Source organism: Eumetopias jubatus, unplaced genomic scaffold, assembly GCF_037043125.1.
Source record: "Eumetopias jubatus isolate StellerSeaLion01/CBP00866 unplaced genomic scaffold, mEumJub1_p1.0 scaffold_8, whole genome shotgun sequence".
Classification (NCBI taxonomy): Eukaryota; Metazoa; Chordata; class Mammalia; order Carnivora; family Otariidae; genus Eumetopias; species Eumetopias jubatus.
The window spans coordinates 121,986,148-122,006,173 of record NW_028274814.1 but is presented as its reverse complement, the minus strand read 5'-3'; the positions used below and the strand labels follow the sequence as shown (position 1 = coordinate 122,006,173).

General features: G+C 36.9%; 1 protein-coding gene across 1 annotated transcript in view; it reads right to left on the bottom strand.

Annotated features, from left to right (window-relative positions):
- The window catches only part of ANO4 (anoctamin 4), a 443,661-nt gene that overhangs the window by 13,194 nt on the left and 410,441 nt on the right, over positions 1-20,026 (bottom strand). Inside the window, exons 25-28 of the mRNA XM_088025667.1 lie at positions 18,376-18,528; positions 17,285-17,432; positions 10,784-10,903; positions 156-261 (exon numbers count right to left, since the gene is read on the bottom strand). Of these exons, the coding sequence (XP_087881793.1) occupies positions 156-261; positions 10,784-10,903; positions 17,285-17,432; positions 18,376-18,528 (527 nt within the window). The remainder of the gene's footprint in view (positions 1-155; positions 262-10,783; positions 10,904-17,284; positions 17,433-18,375; positions 18,529-20,026) is intronic.

Below are 20,026 nucleotides of genomic sequence, written 5' to 3'. Positions count from 1 at the left end.
GACAACTCAAGGGGAAGAAAAAGATTTTAAAAAGAGGCTGTATAATATCACTATACTACTTCTGGACATAGTCATATTGAAAGTTCTCACACTTACATTTAGGTATTATTCTTAGTTACTTAATTATGGCAAAGGAATTGGTTAAGAGAACTTACCTCAAACACAATGATAAAAGCCAATCGAGCTGCTAGGACATGCCAAAACTGCAGTGTGTAGCCATAGGGCACCAGTGAATGAGGAGGATCACGGTAGTCTCGGTATCTATAAATATACAGGAGAATGAATGTTACATTCCAAACTATGATTTTCCTGACTCCCAAATCTCATCCGTTCCCACTATGTAGTCCTCATTCATGATAGATAGTTTAAAAAAGTTTCTCTATCCTAGACCTTTGTCACTTGTCCATCATTTCTTCTTCTGGTAAAAGAATATCTCTTCTCTGGGGAATTATCCATGCGGGTTAGGCAGGGTTCACCCCCCACCCCTGACCCCAGTTCAAAAGATGAGTCAGACCTGACCAGTGAGACCCCTCACCAGGACTTCTGCTAGAATGATCATTTAGTGAATTATAACTAAGTCCACAGAAGGTAATAGTCTGGAGCTCCTGCTGGCCATCACAGATGGTGTAGAGACAGCTTGCTTGAAAAGGAAGTCATCTGAACACAGAGCCAGTAGAGAGGCACTGTCTTGCTGACACTGCTGGAGGCTTGAGATCCAGCCATTAGTAGTGTTAGTATCATCCTGCCAATCTCCCAGTTACCCGAACCAATGAATTTCTTTTTAAGTCCATTTATACTGGATTTCTGCCACTAAGGAGTCCTTCCTAATATATGTTCCCACTATAACTTTTGAGTCAGCATCAAATTCCATAAATATTTGTTAAATACCTATTAGGAACCAGGCACCTGTCCTAGGAACCTAAAATCATTTGGCTCCATTTTATCTTTGCCATTATCATTACTATTATCACAGGTCGGCAAACTGAAAAATGACTCTCAGTATTATAGAGTTTTCACATGTCTTGAGCCCAGTATTCTTTTCAATAACCCCAGAAATGGGGAAAGGTCTGGAAATGCTAATTCTTCCAACAGTTCTATGTGTAAACATACCAAATTCCTTTATCTGAGGAAAAGTTATGATTATCCAGGCTGTCATGTAAGATGGTTCCTAACCTCAAGGTCAGCACTAATTTGTGTATGAGGATACAAGATAATTCCTATGCCGAGTATCTTTTTAATTATGTATATTTGACATACAATGTCCTATTAGTTTCATGTGTAGAACATATTGATTTGACAATTCTATACATTAGTGCTCATCACAATAAGTATAGTCACCATCTGTCATCATACAACCTTATTATGACATTGACTATATTCCTTATGCTGTACTTTTCATCCTGAGACTTATTTTAAAACTGGAGATCTGCAATCCCCATTATCTATTTAGCCTATCCCCCTACCCACCTCCCCTCTGACAATCACCACTTTGTTCTCTGTGTTTAAGAGTCTGTTTTTTTGTTCATTTGCTTTTAGATTCCACATATAAGTGAAATCATATAGTATTTGTTTTTCTCTGACTTATTTCACATAGCATAATACTCGCTAGGTCCATCCATATTGTCACAAATGTCAAGATCTCATTCTTTTTAATGGCTGAGTAATATTTCATTGTATGAATATAAACTACCTCTTCTTTATCCATTCATGTATCAACGGACACTTAGGTTGCTTCCATACCTTAGCTATTATAAATAATGCTTCAATAAACATAGGGGTGCATGTATCTTTTTGAATTTTTGTTCTCATTTTCTTTGGGTACTCAGAATTGTTGGATTATATGGTATTTCTAATTTTTTGAGGAACTTCCATAATGTCTTCTATAGCGGTTACACCAATTTACATTCCCACTAATAATGCACAAGGATTCCCTTTTCTCCACATCCTCGCCAACACTTATTTCTTGTCTTTTTGATACTAGCCATTCTGACTGGTGTAAGGTGATAACTCTTTGTGGTTTTGAGTTGTATTTCCCTGATGGTTAGTGACGTTGAGCACCTTTTTATGTGTCTTTTGGCCATCTGTATGTCTTCTTTGGGAAGATATCTATTCAGATCCTCTGCCTACTTTTTAATCTGATATTTTCTTTTTTGGTGTTGAGTTATTTAAGTTCTTTATATATTTTGGATATAAACCCCTTATCAGATGTATCAATTGCAAATATCTACTCTCATTTACTAGGATGCCATTTTGTTTTGTTGATGATTTCCTTTGCCGTGCAAAAGTTTTTTCTTTCAGTGTAGTCCCAAGAGTTTATTTTTGCTTTTGTTTCCCTTGCTTAAGAACACTATCCATAAATATTTTGCTGAGGCTGATGTCCCAGAGATTATACTCCCCATGTTTTCTTCTAGGAGTTTTATGGTTTCAGGTCTCACATTTAGGTCTTTAATCCATTCTGACTTTATTTTTGTGTATGGTCATAAGAAAGTGGTCCAGTTTCATTCTTTTGCATATAGCTGTCCAGTTTTCCCAACATCATCTGTTAAAAGACTGTCTTTTCTCAACTGTATGTGTTGCCTTTTTCATAGATTAATTGACCATATAGGTGTGGGTTTATTTCTAGGCTATCTATCCTATTCCATTAGCCTATATGTCAATATTTGTCCTACGCAGAGCATCTTTGAAAAGTATCAAGTACTATAGAAATGAGTTGTTACTATTATCATCACAATCATCATCTTAATTATCAATAATACTTAAGGTATATAATGAATTATCTATTTTGTCAGTAAAATTATATTTATGATGCATATCTGGTACTGAAATAAAGAATTAAGCTATTAGTACCTTCAAGCTGTTGGTTCTCTCTATAATGATGAGGATTAGGTAATTGTCTAGAACACTTTAATATATGGTTACATAAATGGTTCCTGTCAAAGGTCCAATTTATTCAGGACTAAAAGTTTACATGAACTATTCTTTCTTTTACTTTTTGCAGAGCACAACTAGTCAAGAATCAGGAACTGTTTTCTGCAATTAAGATAACAAATGTGATTCCTGTGCTTGTCTTTAGCTGCCTATACTTCAAATATAGTCTGAATAAACATTCTAGAAGAAAAATGGCAGTATGCTTTTGATTATACATATGATTATTAGATCAAAGTATATTTACAAAGAACAATTTATAAAAATTGTTTCAAGAGTTACCCTCATTAACTCCTTAAACTTTTTACATGACAGCATTCATTAAAACAGAAAATTCCTTTTGGAACCTACTGTTCCTTTCCTATTATGCCTCAGCTCTGCTCTTTTAGCCTTCATTGTGACTGCTCCATCTCTTAGCTTCTTAGATCTTGTTCAGCTTTTCATTTGAAGAATGTTAGTAAGTCTCTCCCTCCCCAGATCCCTTCTAAATTCACTTGGTAGAAAATCATGGTTTTCCCTTGACTGTTTCCAAAGACACAATATAGATGTATCATTCTTAAATTTCTGCTACAAATTTGTAGCAAATAAATGAATTCATTTATATATCAAATATAAGCATTCATTAAATAAAAGTATGAAAACTAGAAAGATGAAATACTTTTTATGACCCAATGATGAAATAGATTATGAAACATGACTCTATTTGTCAAATTGTACATATATGTGAGTAGTAATTTGCCCTCCACCCCTATCTCCCTGTTTGGCTTTATGTGGTTTCAGTTACCACACCCTCCCTACCACAGTCAGGAGGCAGATGATCCTCTTTCTGCCTGTTGTCACAATGTCAATGGTAGCCAATGCTAGGTCACAATGCCTATGTCATTCGCCGTGCTTCATTTCATCATGTAGGCATTTTATCATCTTACATCATCAAAAGAAGGGTGAGTACAGTACTAGAACATATTTTGAGAGAGATACCACATAACTTTTCCTACAGTATATTATAATTGTTATATTGTTGCTAATCTCTTATTGTGCCTAATTTATAAATTAAACTTTATTATGTAAATACGTTTAGGAAAAACATAGTATATATAGGGTTTTGTACCACCCACAGTTTCATGCATCCACTTGGGGTCTTGGAATGTACCTCCCGCAGATAAGAAAGGACTACTGAATTATGCAAAAATGAAAACACTTGTTTTTAGATGGTGATCTTACATTTTAATTAGTGCTTTTTATATATTTTTAAAAATTAACATTCTTAAGTTGAAAATAGAGCTACCATACAATCTAGCAATTGCACTACTAGGTATTTACCCCAAAGATACAAATGTAGGGATCCAAAGGGGTACGTGCACCCCGATGTTTATAGCAGCAATGTCCACAATAGCCAAACTGGAAAGAGCCAAGATGTCCATCGGCAGATGAATGGATAAAGATGTGGTATATATATATATATACATACATACACACAATGGAATATTATGCAGCCATCAAAAGGAATGAAATCTTGCCATTTGCAATGACGTGGATGGAACTGGAGGGTGTTATGCTGAGCGAAATAAGTCAATCAGAGAAAGACATGTATCATATGATCTCACTGATATGAGGAATTCTTAATCTCAGGAAACAAACTGAGGGTTGCTGGAGTGGTGGGGGGGTGGAAGGGATGGGGTGGCTGGGTGATAGATATTGGGGAGGGTGTGTGCTATGGTGTGCACTGTGAATTGTGTAAGACTGTTGAATCACAGACCTGTACCTCTGAAACAAATAATACATTATATGTTAAAAAAAGAAAAAAAAAGAAGATAGCAGGAAGGGAAAAATGAAGGGGGGAATTGGAGGGGGAAATGAATCATGAGAGACTATGGACTCTGAGAAACAAACTGAGGGTTCTAGAGGGGAGGGGTTGGGGAGATGGGTTAGCCTGGTGATGGGTGTTAAAGAGGGCACATACTGAATGGAGCCCTGGGTGTTATACGCAAACAATGAATCATGGAACACTACATCAAAAACTAATGATGTAATGTATGGTGATTAACAATAAAAAATTAACATTCTTTACATTTTTAATAGTTAGAAAGCACTTATATTCATAGCTATGGTGAGCTGGCAATATATCAGATAATTACTATACAGAGATCCAGTTGCTGAGAATATGCATCTATTTGTTCAGCCTCTGTATAGTATACATCCATTTGTGAGTCTATCACAGAGTTCTGCTAATTTGTGCACAAAGGAATGCAATGTGTCTAACATAGGCACTTCCTATTCTTGTTCTCAGAATCTATGAAATTTTTAAGAAGTTTCAGTTTTCAGAAGCAGCAGGTTTCTGGCCTTCCTACTCTCTTAAGCCATTGTATCATAAAGTCAAGTTTCTGTCTAGAAAACTCCTTACTGCTACCCTACGGCAATAAAATTGCAGTGGTGTTAATGAGTTTGGCTGTCATCTGCTTCACTGCCCTCAGCTGTCTCCAGAATTATGCACTGGAAAGCACGCTGAAACCAAATTTGGGGTCTACCTGACTTTATGATCTTAGGTAATTCATGAAGCTTCTCTGGACATCAGTTTTCCCTAGTAACACAATTAGGGTCTCTCCATGTCACCAGCTCTATAATTTTGGACTCTCTTTTCTTGAGTTTGCAGATGAATGCTTAGGTGGAGCTCTCAGTTGATGTGTCAGCCTACTCCTGATCCCACTGGCCTTTTCAAATGAGGCAGAGGTTTGAGAGGAGCTCAGATGTCATTTGTGCCCTACGTATCTGTTTTTGATGCAGTGCTATTTATTTGCCAAATGACTGGCTACATGTTTACTTGTGCAAAGAAAATACTTCCATGGTCCTGCTACAGAAAGAGACAGAAAGACCAGTTTCAAAGCTAAATGAATCAACATTTTACTCCTCTAGTCTTCATTTATTATCTTCAAAGAAACTAAGTGGCCCAGTGGCATTAATGTTGGGAGGAATTTTTTCAAGTGAGTCAGAGTTGTTTTAAGAAAGTAACACTTGTAATTTCTTGACTTCAATTTTACATGAAGGAAAGGCAGGACATTCCCACTTGACTTAAATTAGTGCATTCTCTAAAGCTGCTTTTGTTTCTCAGGAAATGGATTATTGGCTTGCAAACATATTTTTTTTTTCCAGTGCCAAGTATAGTTAATTCATTCCCATTTTTAAAGATCTAAAAGTATGTGTACTTTTAAAAGAATGATACTGAACTTCACATAACCACCATCCAAGGTAAGACACAGAACATGGTCAGTAACTTAGAAATGCCTCACTGGCAATCCCAGATATCCAAAAGTTAATTACTATTGAATTTTCTGCTTTTCTCTATTGTTATACTACTTATACAAGTGCTCCTGGATGAAAGTGCTTAGTTTTGTCTGCTTTGAACTCTATATAAATTAAATCATATTGTATGTGTTATTTTTTATTACATCTTTAATATGCAATTTTTAAATTCTCAAATCTATTCCATTTTCTATTTATTTGATCCAGTGACACCACTAGACTGATTATTTTAACTTTATACTAATTCTAATGTAAAGTAAATCTCCACTTTACTATTCTTCAAAAGTATCTGACTATTCTCACCCTTTGCATTTCCATATAACATTATTTTCAACCTCAGGTGCACAGAATTGGCTAATCATATTTAATTTTTTAAACTAACCTCATTGATCCATTCGTGTTCTTTAACCTTTATATTTATTTAATACTTAATATGATGAATTCTCATATCTACCATGTAATGTAAGAATTAAAACATTATTCAAGAACTTATACCTTACCCTCTGCTCTTCCTTCTCATCCCCTTGCTTTCCTTATCCTGAATTTCATTTTTATTATTAACAAATGCTTGTATCAGTATTCATTTGTCTGAATATTATACTGTTCAGTTATGGTTTTGAACTTTATAGAAAGGATATTATAATGTATGTACTCTTCTGAGGTTTGCTTTTTTTTCTTTTCTTTTGCTACCATGTTACTAAGATTCATCAATGCTGTCCTAAGTAACACCACCAAGGATGTTAGCCTGTAATTTCTTTTCTTGTGGTGTTCTTGTCTGGTTTTGGAGTTAGGGCAATGTAAAATGAGTTAGGAAGTATTCACCCCTCTTCTATTGTTTGGAAGATTCTGAGAAGAATTGGTATCAATTCTTTGGATGTATGGTAGAACTCACCAGTGAAGCTGTCTGGTTCTGGACTTTTGTTTGTTGGGAGTTTTTGTTTGTTTAGAAAGGGAGAGAGAGAGTTGGGGGGAGGCAGAGAGGGAGACAGAAAATTTTAAGCAGGTTCTATGCCCAGTGTGGAGGCCCACTTGGGATCCATCTCTGAGATCATGCCCTGAGCTGAAATCAAGAGTCAGATGCTTAATCGGATGAGCCACCCAGGAGCCCCTGTTGGGAGGTTTTTGATTACTGATTCAATCTCTTTACTAGTAATTGCTGTGTTCTGATTTCCTGTTTCTTCCTGATTTGGTCTTGGTAATTTGTATGTTTCAAGGAATTTATCCATTTCTTCTAGGTTGTCAAGTTTTTTTTTTTTTTAAAGATTTTATTTATTTGTCAGAGACGGAGAGCAGCAGGCAGAGGGAGAAGGAGGCTCCCCTGAGCAGGCAGCCCGATGTGGGGCTCGATCCCAGGCCCCTGAGATCATGACCTGAGCCGAAGGCAGATGCTTAACCGACTGAGCCACCCAGGCGCCCCAGGAAGTTGTCAAGTTTTTGCTATATAATTGTTCACTAGTTTCTTATCCTTTGTTCTTCTGTGGTGTCAGTTATAATGTATCCTTTCATTTCTCATTCATTCCAATCTTTTTTTCTTGGAGAGTCTAGTTAAAGTTTTGTCAATTTATCTTTTCAAAGAACAACCACCTCCTAGTTCTTTTCTATTTGTTTTTACTTTTATTCCTGCTCTGATCTTTGTTACTTTTTTCCTTCTACTAACTTCATTTGTTCTTTTTTGTTTTCTTCTGTGAGGTATAAAGCTAGGTTGAGATTTTTCTTGTTTCTTGAGGTAGGCATTTATTACTATGAACTTCCCTCTTAGGATTGCTTTTGCTTTATCCCATACATTTTGGTACATTGTATTTCTATTTCCGAATGTCTCAAGCTATGTCTTATTTCTCCTTTGACCCACTGGATGTTCAGTCGCATGTTTAATCTCCACATATATGTGAATTTTTCCAGTTTTATTTTTGTAATTTCTCATTTTATACCATTGGGGTCAGAAAAGATGCTTCATGTGATTTCAATCTTTAAGATTTATTTGAGAGCGAGAACAAGCAGTGGTGAGGGGCAGAGGGAGAGAAAGAGAAAGAGAAGCAGACTCCCTGCTAAGCAGGAAGCCCGATGTGGGGCTTGATCCCAGGACCTGAAGATCATGATCTGAGCCAAAGGCAGACGCTTAAATGACTGAGTCACCCAGGTGCCCCGTGATTTCAGTCTTCTTAAATTTATTAAGACTTGTTTTGTGGCAGAACATGATCTGTCCTGGAGAATTTTTTTTTTTTTAAATTTAAATCCAATTTAGTTAACATATAGTGTATTTTAGTTTCAGAGGTAGAGTTTAGTGATTAATCAGTTGCATATAACACCCAGGGCTCATTACATCAAGTGCCCTCCTTAATGCCCATCACCCAGTTACCCCAACCCCCCCACCCACCTACCCTCCAGCAACCCTCAGTTTGTCTCCCAGAGTTAAGAGTCTCATGGTTTGTCTCCCTTCTGATTTCATCTTATTTTATTTTCCCCCCTTCCCCTATGATCCTCTGTTTTGTTTCTTAAATTCCACATATGCATGAGATCATGTAATTCTTTCTCTGATTGAATTATTTCGCTTAACATAATACCTTCTAGTTCCATCCATGTCATTGCAAATGGTAAGATTTCATTTTTTTGATGGCCGAGTAACATTCCATTGTATATATATACACCACATCTTTATCCATTCATCTGTCCATGGACATCTGGGCTCTTTCCATAGTTTGGCTATTGTGGACACTGCTGCTATAAACATTGGGGTGCAGGTCCCCCTTCAGATTACTATGTTTGTAACCTTGGTGCAATTGCTGGATCTTAGGGTAGCCATATTTTTAACTTGTTGAGGAACTTCCACACTATTTTCCAAAGTGGCTGCACCAGCTTGCATTCCCGTAAACAGTGTAGGATGATTCCCCTTTTTCCTCATCCTCACCAAAATCTGTTGTTTCCTGACTTGTTAAGTTTAGCCGTTCTGACTGGTGTGAGGTGGTATCTCATTGTGGTTTTGATTTGGATTCTGGAGAATGTTTCATGTGCACTTGAGAAATATGTGTTCTGTTGCTTTTGGATGGAATGTTTTGTATATATCTATAACATGCTGTATAGGCCAATGTTATTTTTCTGTCAGGATGATTTATCCATTGATGTAAGTGGGGTATTAAAGTTCTCTACTATAAGTATCTTGCTATCTATTTCTCCCTTAGGTCTATTAATATTTGTTTTATATACCAGGTGCCCGTGTTGGGTATGTTGGAAAAGTTGTTGGATTGACCGACCCCTTTATCATTATATAATGATCTTCTTTGTCTATTACATTTTTTAAAAGAAATCTATATTTAAAGCAGACAATATAGTTATCCCAGCTTTCCTTAGGTTTTTATTTGCATAGAATATCTTTTTCAGTCACTTTATTTTCAGTCTATTTATGTTCTTACATCAGAAGTGAGTCTCCTAGGTAGCAAATAGATCAGTTTTGTCTTTTTATCCATTCAGCTACTCTGTCTTTTGATTGAAGAATTTATTTTATTTACATTTAAAGTAGTTACTGATAGGTATGTACTTATTGCCATTTGTTAATTATTTTCTGGCTGTTTTGGAGTTCTTCTTGGTTCATTTCTTGATCTCTCCTTTTATGATTTGATGGCTTTCTTTAGTGGTGGGCTTAGATTCCTTTTTCTTTCATATATCTACTACAGGTTTTTTGCTTTGTAGTTATTAGAAGGCTTACATATAACAACTAAGTTGATAATTATTTAAGTTTGATCATATTCTCAAGCTCTATACTTTTACTCTCCCTCCAACATGTTGTTTTTATTTCACAATTTCCAAATTTTGTGTATCCCTTAACTAATTATTGTGGTTCTAATGATTTTTACTGCTTTTGTCTTTTAACCTCATACTAACTTTAAGTGATCATTTCCACTTCTTTTCTATATATTTACCAGTGAAATTTATACTTTCATCTGTTTTCTTGTTACTAATTAGTGCCCCTTCATTTCAACTTAAAGAAGTCCCTTTAACATTTCTTGTTAGGCTGGTCAAGTAGTGATGAACTCCTTTAGCTTTTGCTTGTCTGTAAAACTCTTCATCTTTCCTTCAATTTTGAAGGACATTGTTGTTGGGCAGAATATTCTTGGTTGGCAGTTTTTTTTTGTTTGTTTATTTTTTTTCCTTTCAGCACTTTGAATAGATCATGCCACTTTCTTCTGGCCTATAAATTTTCAACTGAGAAATCTGTAGTTTTATGTGTGTGTGTGTGGGGGGGTTCCCCTTGTATGTAACAAGTTGTTTTTCTCTTGCTGCTTTTAATATTCTTATAACTTTTGATTATAATGTCTTGGTGTAGGTCTTTTTGGGTTACTCTTATTTGGCTCCCTGGATCTGGATGTCTGGGTTCCACCCCAGAGATTGTTTTAATTTTCTAGATCATAGCCTGGTCAAGAGGAGATTTTAAAATTCTCCAGTGGATTTTAATGCATGATCAAGGTTGAGAACCACTGCTTTAAAACCACTCAGTAAGAAAGGGCTGTCTGAGCAAAACCTCCCCATGCAGAGCAAGCCCAGATTTGGCTAAGAGTGCCATACTCACCTGCAGTACTTGAGAGGAGTCCCCGAGAACTCACTGCCATCAGACTCAGGCTCAGATCGGTTCTCAAAGTCAGAAATTTGAAACACAGATAAGCTGGCATTTACATAGCCAACCATGCACCTGAAAAAGAATTCTATAACTAGATCTCTGATCACCGCTACAGCCAATTCACTAAAGGCTTTACTTCCTAGAGGCTCTTGCACTTGTAAATGCCTTTAGCTGGCTCTGCCTTGTCATAAGCACTCAAGTTAGGAAATACTGAAAAACCCTGGGTATGTGGAATCAGAAACAAGTCTTTCTTTTATTCTAGTTGGTCTTGTTCAGAACCATCATACAGAACATCACTACCCCAATCAATACTTCAGTGAAATAGGGGAGAGACAGCATTGCATGATTAGTAGGCAAATCACTGTTTCTTTCCTTGATGATGTAAACACACATGCACACACACATTCCTTTATTAACGAATATCTATACTCTCTCATAATGCCCTGAATGTGACTGCTGTTACTATGACCTTCCTCCAAACTCACATCCCTTGCTATAGTCATGCTAGACTATATTCCTTGCATATACCATATGCTCTCATGCCCCTGTTCAGGTTGTCTTTTCTATTTGTTCAGGTTCCCTATTCATTTCCTTCTAAGTAGAAATAGTGCTCATTTTTCAATGACCAACTGAAATGGCACCCCTTCTGGGAAGATGCCCTAATCCCCCCAGAAAAAAACTCATTCCCTCTTCTGTATGGTGCTGCTGTACCTAATACATTAGGTACATTACCATACAGCTTGTGCTAGAGTTGCCTGCAAAGATGAAGGTCTTCTTTAGACTAGTTGTTTTTGGAGCAGAGCAGGTGTCATAAGTATTTTTTATGTCTTGTGTAGTGTAGGAATCCATTAAATATCAAATTCAATTGATTTTGAGGAAAACTAAAGCATCAGATTCTATCAAGGTCTTAAGAATGGACCAGGAATATAACTATTGCCTACATACCCCAGGGCTAATAAGCTTCTTGAGGACATAGCTTCTATTCTGTACTAGGAGTCTGTAAATTACAATACTAAAAACTTGGGTTTGAGGGTCAAATTGTAGCTTTTCTGCTTTCTAGCCATGCAAATTTTGCAAGTTATGTAACTTCTTTAAGCAACAAAAGTGCCTACCTCATAGTCATTGTGGGGATTAAATGAAATGATACATGTAAAGTGAGTGATAGAGTGCCTAGCCTATAGCAAGATCTTAATTAAATGTGAGTGGCTATCATTAATTTCTTGTACCTCGCAGAAGGTCAATAAATAATTATTGATTTAATGAATAAATCATAGCTTTCATATTCTCTTCATTAACTTGTCTGGCATGATTATTCCAAGCTGCTGAACACCAAACCAAAATGAGGACACAAACGCAGTTCTGAGAGAACATGAGTTCTGTGTGCTGTCTTGATCAAGACAAATCACTGGGGTTTTATCATGGCCCTAAAAAAATGAACCAAGCAGAAGGACCCATTTGTCAAGTCACTTATGGGGGAAACAGATGGTCAGTGGGTGTGTAATATGCCTTAATCCAACTGGCAGCATGTCTCCCCTACTACTCCTTGGAAGGGTAATTTGGGATAATGTCTCCCTCCTCTTTGAACTGCCTAGAACATGACATGAAAGCAAATTAGTGCTTTGATTATTAGCTGTCATAGAGAGGGAGCCAGTTTTTGTGAACTATAGAATGTAGCAGTCTTCTCAGGAGCCAAACAGTGGGAAAGGAAAGGTGCTCTAGAAACTGGCAGAAAACAGGCCCAACATTGAAATGAAGTATTCACAACCCCACACTCTTACCTACCAAAGCAGTCCTGTGGCTTTATTGAAATTAAAGCTGTGGCCTAATGGCTGCTCTGTCCAAAAACTCAATTGAGAAAAATCTAAATTAAAATAAAATATCAATCTCATGGACAACACTCTACTTTCAAAGTAAAGACGATGTATCTTTGAACTATTTATTAAGCATATTCATGTAATGTCACTCATAAATCCAAGTTAAAAATGTGTCTTTGATGGTTCTATACTCCTGAGTACAAAGCATCACACATGGACATAAGACATGTATACATAGTTATCAGCTGTGTAAGTCTTCCTTCCATATCCTTTCCATAATCAGGGAAGAAGAGGGACTGCTAGTACTCAACTGTCTGGGCATTTCTCAGTCATTTCACTGTGGTAGAATCTTAGCTATTACCCACAAAATAAATAGTGGAGGCACTCATGAAGTCAGGGAAGTGAGATTTCCCACAGTTCCCTGTATGAAGTTCAGCCAATGGCACTTGTGTCAATTCGGAGGCCATACGCAGCAGTAGATCCCATGTCCATCCCTATCTGCTGGCAGGAGATCACTATACCATCAATGTGGCACACCACCAGCTGCAAGTTAGAGGAAAGATGAAGCTCTACTGATGATAAGGCAGTAAGAGAGCGAGAGAGAGAAAAGAGTATCAAAGGAAGGGTTTCTGTAAATATAAAAAATTCTAGATCATAGCCTTAAGGGACTGGTAGATGGCTTCTGAAGGCATTTTCAAGAAAGGAGATTCAGAAAATATCTTATGTAAGGGTAGGATTGTTTGAATTAGGATGCATGCCTTTTCCAAGTAACTTCTGTAAAGACCACATTCATTTAAATTTGAGAATTCTGGTTTTAACACCATTTCTGTTTTAATCCTTTAATGAAAAAGATGAACTAGTGATCATTAGTAATCAGGTTTAAGGAAAAGAAAAGAACCCGAAGTTGACTTTTGAGTTTGTAGATTCCAGATCAAACTCATTGTGGAATGTCTTTGAATTTTGCTATTAAATTTGCCTTTGAGGTTTTAGATATAGTGACAGACGAATGCAGATAGGGCCCAAATGATGAAAAAGCTAGAAGAAATAAGATCTGGTTTATGCATTTAAAGTCAAATGTGCCTTATAGATAATAAATGACAAATTTATGAATTTATAATTAGGCTAATGAGATGACAGAAGAAAGTGGACTTCTGATTTATTGCAATAAAAATGCCAGACATTATGAAAAAAGAAAGATTAAATCTCTGTACAGTTGGCTTTATGTTTTTAAATGGAACTTTGCAATTGGTTATGTTGGTGATCTACTGACTTATAATTTGCAAAAATATACTACTTTATTAAGATATTTGTGGTTCATTCTGTGACAGTTTGAGCATGTGTCCTTGATCAAGTCTCTAAGTCCTTATATTTCACTATTTCTACATGAAAACCAGCTATATACCTTACAATAATCCTAAGGCCTGCACATATTCTTAAGGAATGTTCCACATCTCTAGCCTGATAACGAAGTAATTAGTTTATTAAAACAGTCAGTGGAGGGGCGCCTGGGTGGCTCAGTTGGTTAAGCGACTGCCTTCGGCTCAGGTCATGATCCTGGAGTCCCGGGATCGAGTCCCACATCAGACTCCCTGCTCGGCAGGAAGTCTGCTTCTCCCTCTGACCCTCTTCCCTCTCGTGCTCTCTATCTCTCATTCTCTCTCTTTCAAATAAATAAATAAAATCTTAAAAAAAAATAAAACAGTCAGTGGATGGGGGGGCTCAAAATGATTTTTTTGTGCTATTTGAAAAATAGTTTATTGATTAAAACTGTTCTGTCAGAGTTAAATTTCATAGTATACACCTTCAATTTTGCTTCATAATTTGTCTCCTAATGCATATTCAGAGGTGATTTTAGTTCTCTAAGCACTTTTCTAGAGGGCTCCTGTGAAAATCACCTGAAAGAGGAAGGGGCTTCATTTTGCAAAAAATGAACAATCTGAGCGTGGGTATTGGTTCAAGAATCTACCTAGGCAGGCTGCAGCCAAAAAGAAGAAATGTCTTAAGAGGAAAAATGAAACACTTGAAAATTTCCCGTGTACCCACTGTGTAGAGTACATTGCCTTGACTCACAATATTCCTCCCATGTTCAGATCTGGCTGGAAAATGAGAACATCCTCCCCTCTATGCCCCTGAAGATGCATTTACTGAACACTCATGATAGTAGGGAGACTGGTTGGAAGGCACATCCAGGAATGGCTGACACATCCTGTCATAGATACAATGGTCATGTGAACTGAGTGACTGGACATACGCATGAAATTCTCATCTTTGGAGAAGCCAGGGAAAGCTGAAAAAATGGTAAGAAGGAGGCACTGAGGTAGTCTGGAGTTTTGGAGGTTGGTTTGGTTGGAGTACTTTTGATTTAGAGTCAGCTTCAATTGAAATAAGGCATTTCTACAGGTGAATTAAATCATAATAAGTGGAATTTGACTATGTACATACTACCTCAAAGCCTGTAACATTCTAAAATTTGACAGTGTTGCTCCTCTATGAAATCATTTCTAAAGCATTTCCAAATTGGAAAAAAAAAACAAACCTTAAAAAGGATAATAGAATAGCTGGTGGGGCAGAAAATAAGATTCATGAAGAAACTTATACAAATGCAACTATTTAAAAACAAGCAAAATGACCAATGGATTAGAAGATAGAAGGTAGATCTATAAATATTCAAAGTGGCAGAAGGCTCTTACATGAAAGGTTATAAATAAAAAATAGCCCAGGGGAGACCAATAAACCTAAATCAAGGAGACTGTTAACTTTTAATCTCTATGAATATTGTCTTAAATCTACTAAGCTGTCAACAACTAAAGCTTTTTTTAATTTTTAATTTTAATTATCTTTTAAAGATTTTATTTATTTGACAGAGACACAGCGAGAGAGGGAACACAAGCAGGAGTGGGAGAAGCAGTCTCCCTGCGGAGCAGAGCAGGGAGCCCGATGCGGGGCTGGATCCTAGGACTCTGGGATCATGACCTGAGATGAAGGCAGATGCTTAAGTGACTGAGTCACCCAGGCGCCCCTATATTCTGAAGCTTTGATTCACTATCAACTGCACATAAATGTTCCCATTTTATTTTTGGGTTCCCCCCAAACCAAAACAGGTTTCATTATATTTGCGGTCCAGAAAGAATTTAAATAACCATTGGGACTTGAAACCTCAGGGAGTTCTCTCCTGTTAGATGAGCTGGATAAACATTTATTGACGGTGGCCCCCAGGGCTGTGTGGTTCAGGATGGAGAGCACTGTATGAGTCTAGGTTTTGCCTTCATGTGGATTCTATCAGTTACTCTGCCTTGTGATTCTGGATTTAACCTCTCAGTCTTTTTCTGCTCTTCAAAGTGAGGGTAATAATGCATGTCCCACTCTCAGGGGGTTGTTTTGAGAATCAAATGCAAAACGATGGGAAAGTGGTTTAAACAAAGGCAAGCTTTTCTAGGCTCAGTCAAGCAGAGAATGTTGGCTACAGTCAGAAACAATACGTGAGTAGTACAACATAAGCCTTTAAATCTCTTAAAACGGGATGGTAGGTTCACTTAAAGTTGCTAGATAATTAGTGTCTAATGGCCACATGGTTATTACAGTAAAGAACTTTATAGAAGCCTCTTCAAATACCTGGACTGTAAGCTTTATTGCATTCAACCATCCATGCCTTAGAGCAGTAATGTAGGATTAATAATGAAATTGGAGCTAGGCCAGGGGTGCATGAATTTGGCTGACTTGATTTGGTAGCATTTTATTCCTTGGGGCTAATCGAACTACAGTGGTTATATGGATTAGTTTAGTTCTGACTAGTAAACCAGGAGGCAGGGCTGCCTGTGTGAGTAGTCAGAGCCCACGTGGGGTGATTTCTGGGGCATGGAAAAGTCTCCCAAAACATACTCCACTCTAACCTACAGACCTCTAAATCCCACAATTAGAATTGGATAATTTTTACTTTAGCCAAACAAGGATTTTTCTCCCATTAAAGTAGGTTAAATTTCTTTTCTCTTTCCAAGGGTATAGGAATGAAATCTAGGCGATGTGTTATAATTTTGCCTGGACTTTACCTGACCAGAAATACCCAGAAAGCCCTGGCTTTTGGGAATTACTTAGGTGATGCCACAGAATTGAATTTGCCTGGGGTAATATGTACATTGGTCAGGTCAATAGCCAGGAAAGAATCATTCAGTTACTTGTTCCACAAACATTTATCAGGTACCTAACAGGGTACTTATCGCATGGTTGCATATTTCCCATGCAGAATTTGCAGTCTCCACATGATGTCACAAGAGGAATCAGATTGTAACTGTTCCTCTTACAAATGCATAAAAATGGCATAACTATATAGTCTATCATGTGCTACTTTTTTTGGCTACACACATTAGCATACCATACATTTCTGAATTCATAGTGGGCAGGGCTCAGGGGTAGGGGAAATGATTAATTCCACCTAAAATTTGTGTTACTTGTATTGAGCCCCATCTCTTCAGTAGATCATGGTGTGTTTCCTTTGGCTGAAAGTGTCTTCATAATTCTACCTCTCCCACTACCATCCTTCTCAGCCTGGGTTGCTCCAATGCAGGAGCTTCTGTCTGAGTGTACCAGCATCATACAGTGCATAGGGAATGGGGATTTCATGATAGTTTTATGACAAACTTACTTTTGTCCAGCTTCTCCTTGGCCTGCACAAGGTCCATACTTATAAGCATACACCAAGCGAGGGATAAAGTCAGATGTTATCGCTATGACAAATGCATTTGTAATAACCGAGAGAATTCCAATGCCTTCAAGGATGCCATACCAAATTCCTATTCAAAGAGAAGTGTTATATTAGTTCCAGACACAACAGCAGAGATAATAGTACAAAGACAACTGGGGTAACTCATTTCAATAGTCCTTTCCATGGGTCCTTTCAAATTCCCAAATACACTTGTAACCAAGAGTAAGAATTTGTACTTGCAAACACCTTGGCATTGGAGGAGTTTCTGGAAAAGTGCCAATGCTCATGACTTAATGACTCAGTCAAGATCAGACTTAAGTCAGAGAGTTCTGCTCAGCGATAAGGCACCGATACATTATCCAATAAGATGAGCGCTCACACAGTTAAACCACTACCAGGCTGGGAGCTCCTGAAGGGTGCTGACATCTGGGTGGGCCCAGTCCCTGTTGCACTGACCTAGGATAGGTACTCACTGAATGTGGGTTTGTTTCATTGGGAGGTTAAAGACCGCTGTGAGTCAAGTACATCCGTATTCAGTTCTCTTCTATACACACTGAGCACCTGCTGGCTCTGTTCTAAGCATCTGATGCAGAAATGAATAAAGGATGGCCTCTGATCTCAGGCAGTGCACAAGAGGCTGCACCTGATTCGACTCAGCCTCTCTTGTCAAAGACGAAAGGCCATCTCTGTCTTTCCCTGTGACTCAGGGAAACATTTGGGCAAAACAAAGTAAAGCAAATGGAAGATCACTTTAAAAAAGGAAGATAAATGATAAAATTCTAGATTCCAAGTTCAAATAAAATTGAGAATCTATTTAAGCACAAATTCTCTAGTACTGGAAATTATAAATTTCCAAATAGGCAGCTTTACTTCTTGTCTCATATTATTTAAAGCTAACATAATTATTCTTTTGCAAGAATAAGTTAAGTCATCTTACATGGAAACCATAAGTAAAAATCTAAAGTTGATGTTTGTTTTTATTTTATCCACCAGATGGTTAATACCTTTAAAAAATTTCAAATCTAACTTACCTATGTCTTTGGCCCTTGAAGCTAAAGGTCGCCTCCACTGTGTGACAAATTTGTAAGCATCGAGTCTAATTTCAATTATGTTATTCAGTAAGGCCAGAAGTGGTGCTAGGGGAAAAGCTGCCACAAAGATAGTTGTGAATCCAAACTGAAGAACTAGGGAAGAAAAAAGGAAAAAGAACAAAGAATATTGGTTTTCCATTACTATTTTCAAAAGGACAATAATCTTAATGTGTCCTTGTCTTCGCCCATATTTTTTCCAATATAGAAGCCCAGGAAATATCTCTTCCAGAAAGATGGCCAGGACACTGGAAAAAGAGGCACTACCTGGGCCTGGAAGGAATGACATCCTAGCAATGATCATACCTAGGATCCAGATCTTGTTTTCTAACTACCATTCTCTAATAACAGAAATCCTTGAAAAAATGTTTGATTCCAGAGCCATGGCAGGGAAAATACAAGGGGAGTCTGGAATATCTCATGATGCCAGAAAGTTAGGAAATCCTTGAAATCAAATGGGGAGCATATCAGTAGGACACAGGACAAACTTGAAGGAGCTACCAATGGCAAAACCTGGAACAATATACACAACACAATAAATAATGATAGTATTGGGTTAAATCCAAAGACTAAATATCTAAGTCCATACTGATATAAATGCCTATATAAATAACTGAATAAATGGAGGAGAAGGGATAGCTCCTCCCTATGGTAGAATTTTAATTAATAAATTAGAAAATAAATGCATAAAAATACATGTAAAAAGAATGATAAAGATAGAAAATTACCATTGGTCAAAAACATCACAGTAATTATTGCAGGCAAGAACCAGCCAAGAATGCTAAAATTAGTAGGAGGAATTATAGTAAAAAAAAAAAGGACATTTATATATTCTCAAAGTATCTCCCTACATGATAGTAATTACAAAGAAAAAAACATTATAGTGGCAAAACCTGGTAGCCATCACCTTCAAGTAAGTATTACTTGTAATAAGACATATTGACATCTCATGCCCCTGATATAAGGTACTGAGGATACATCATTTCTGTGGTGATCTTGCCAAAAAGGCATCATGAGAACACATTAGATAAACCCAAATTGAAGGACCTTCTGCTGAACTCTAAGCCAGTACTCTTCAAATGTATCAAGATCATGAAAAACAAAGAACTGTCATAGATTGGAAGAAACTACGGAGACACAACATTTAAATGCAATGTTGGATCCTGGATGGGTCAAGAACAAGAAAAAGTAAGAAAACTGGTAATATTAAAATAAGGTCTGTGATTAGTTAATAGCGTTGTATTAATGTTTATTTTCTGGTTTTAATAGATATATAACATATTAACATTAGGGGAAACAAGGTGAAGAGTATATATGGGAGCTCTGTATTATTTTTGCAACTTTGCAAAATAAAATGTTAAAAACAAACTGAAACAAAAAAAAAAAAAAGAAAGAAAAAAAGAAACAGACCATCCCTGATGCAAAGCAACCAGAGAGCATAATTGAAAATTTAAAAATACAATTTACTGGGCATTGTGGACTGCAAAAAAGTACTTGGCTAAATGGATGACTATAGTTTGTTTTTGCTTTTTTAGACTATTTTAGAAAGTAACAAAATAATGACTAACACATCATATTCCATTTCTATGTAACA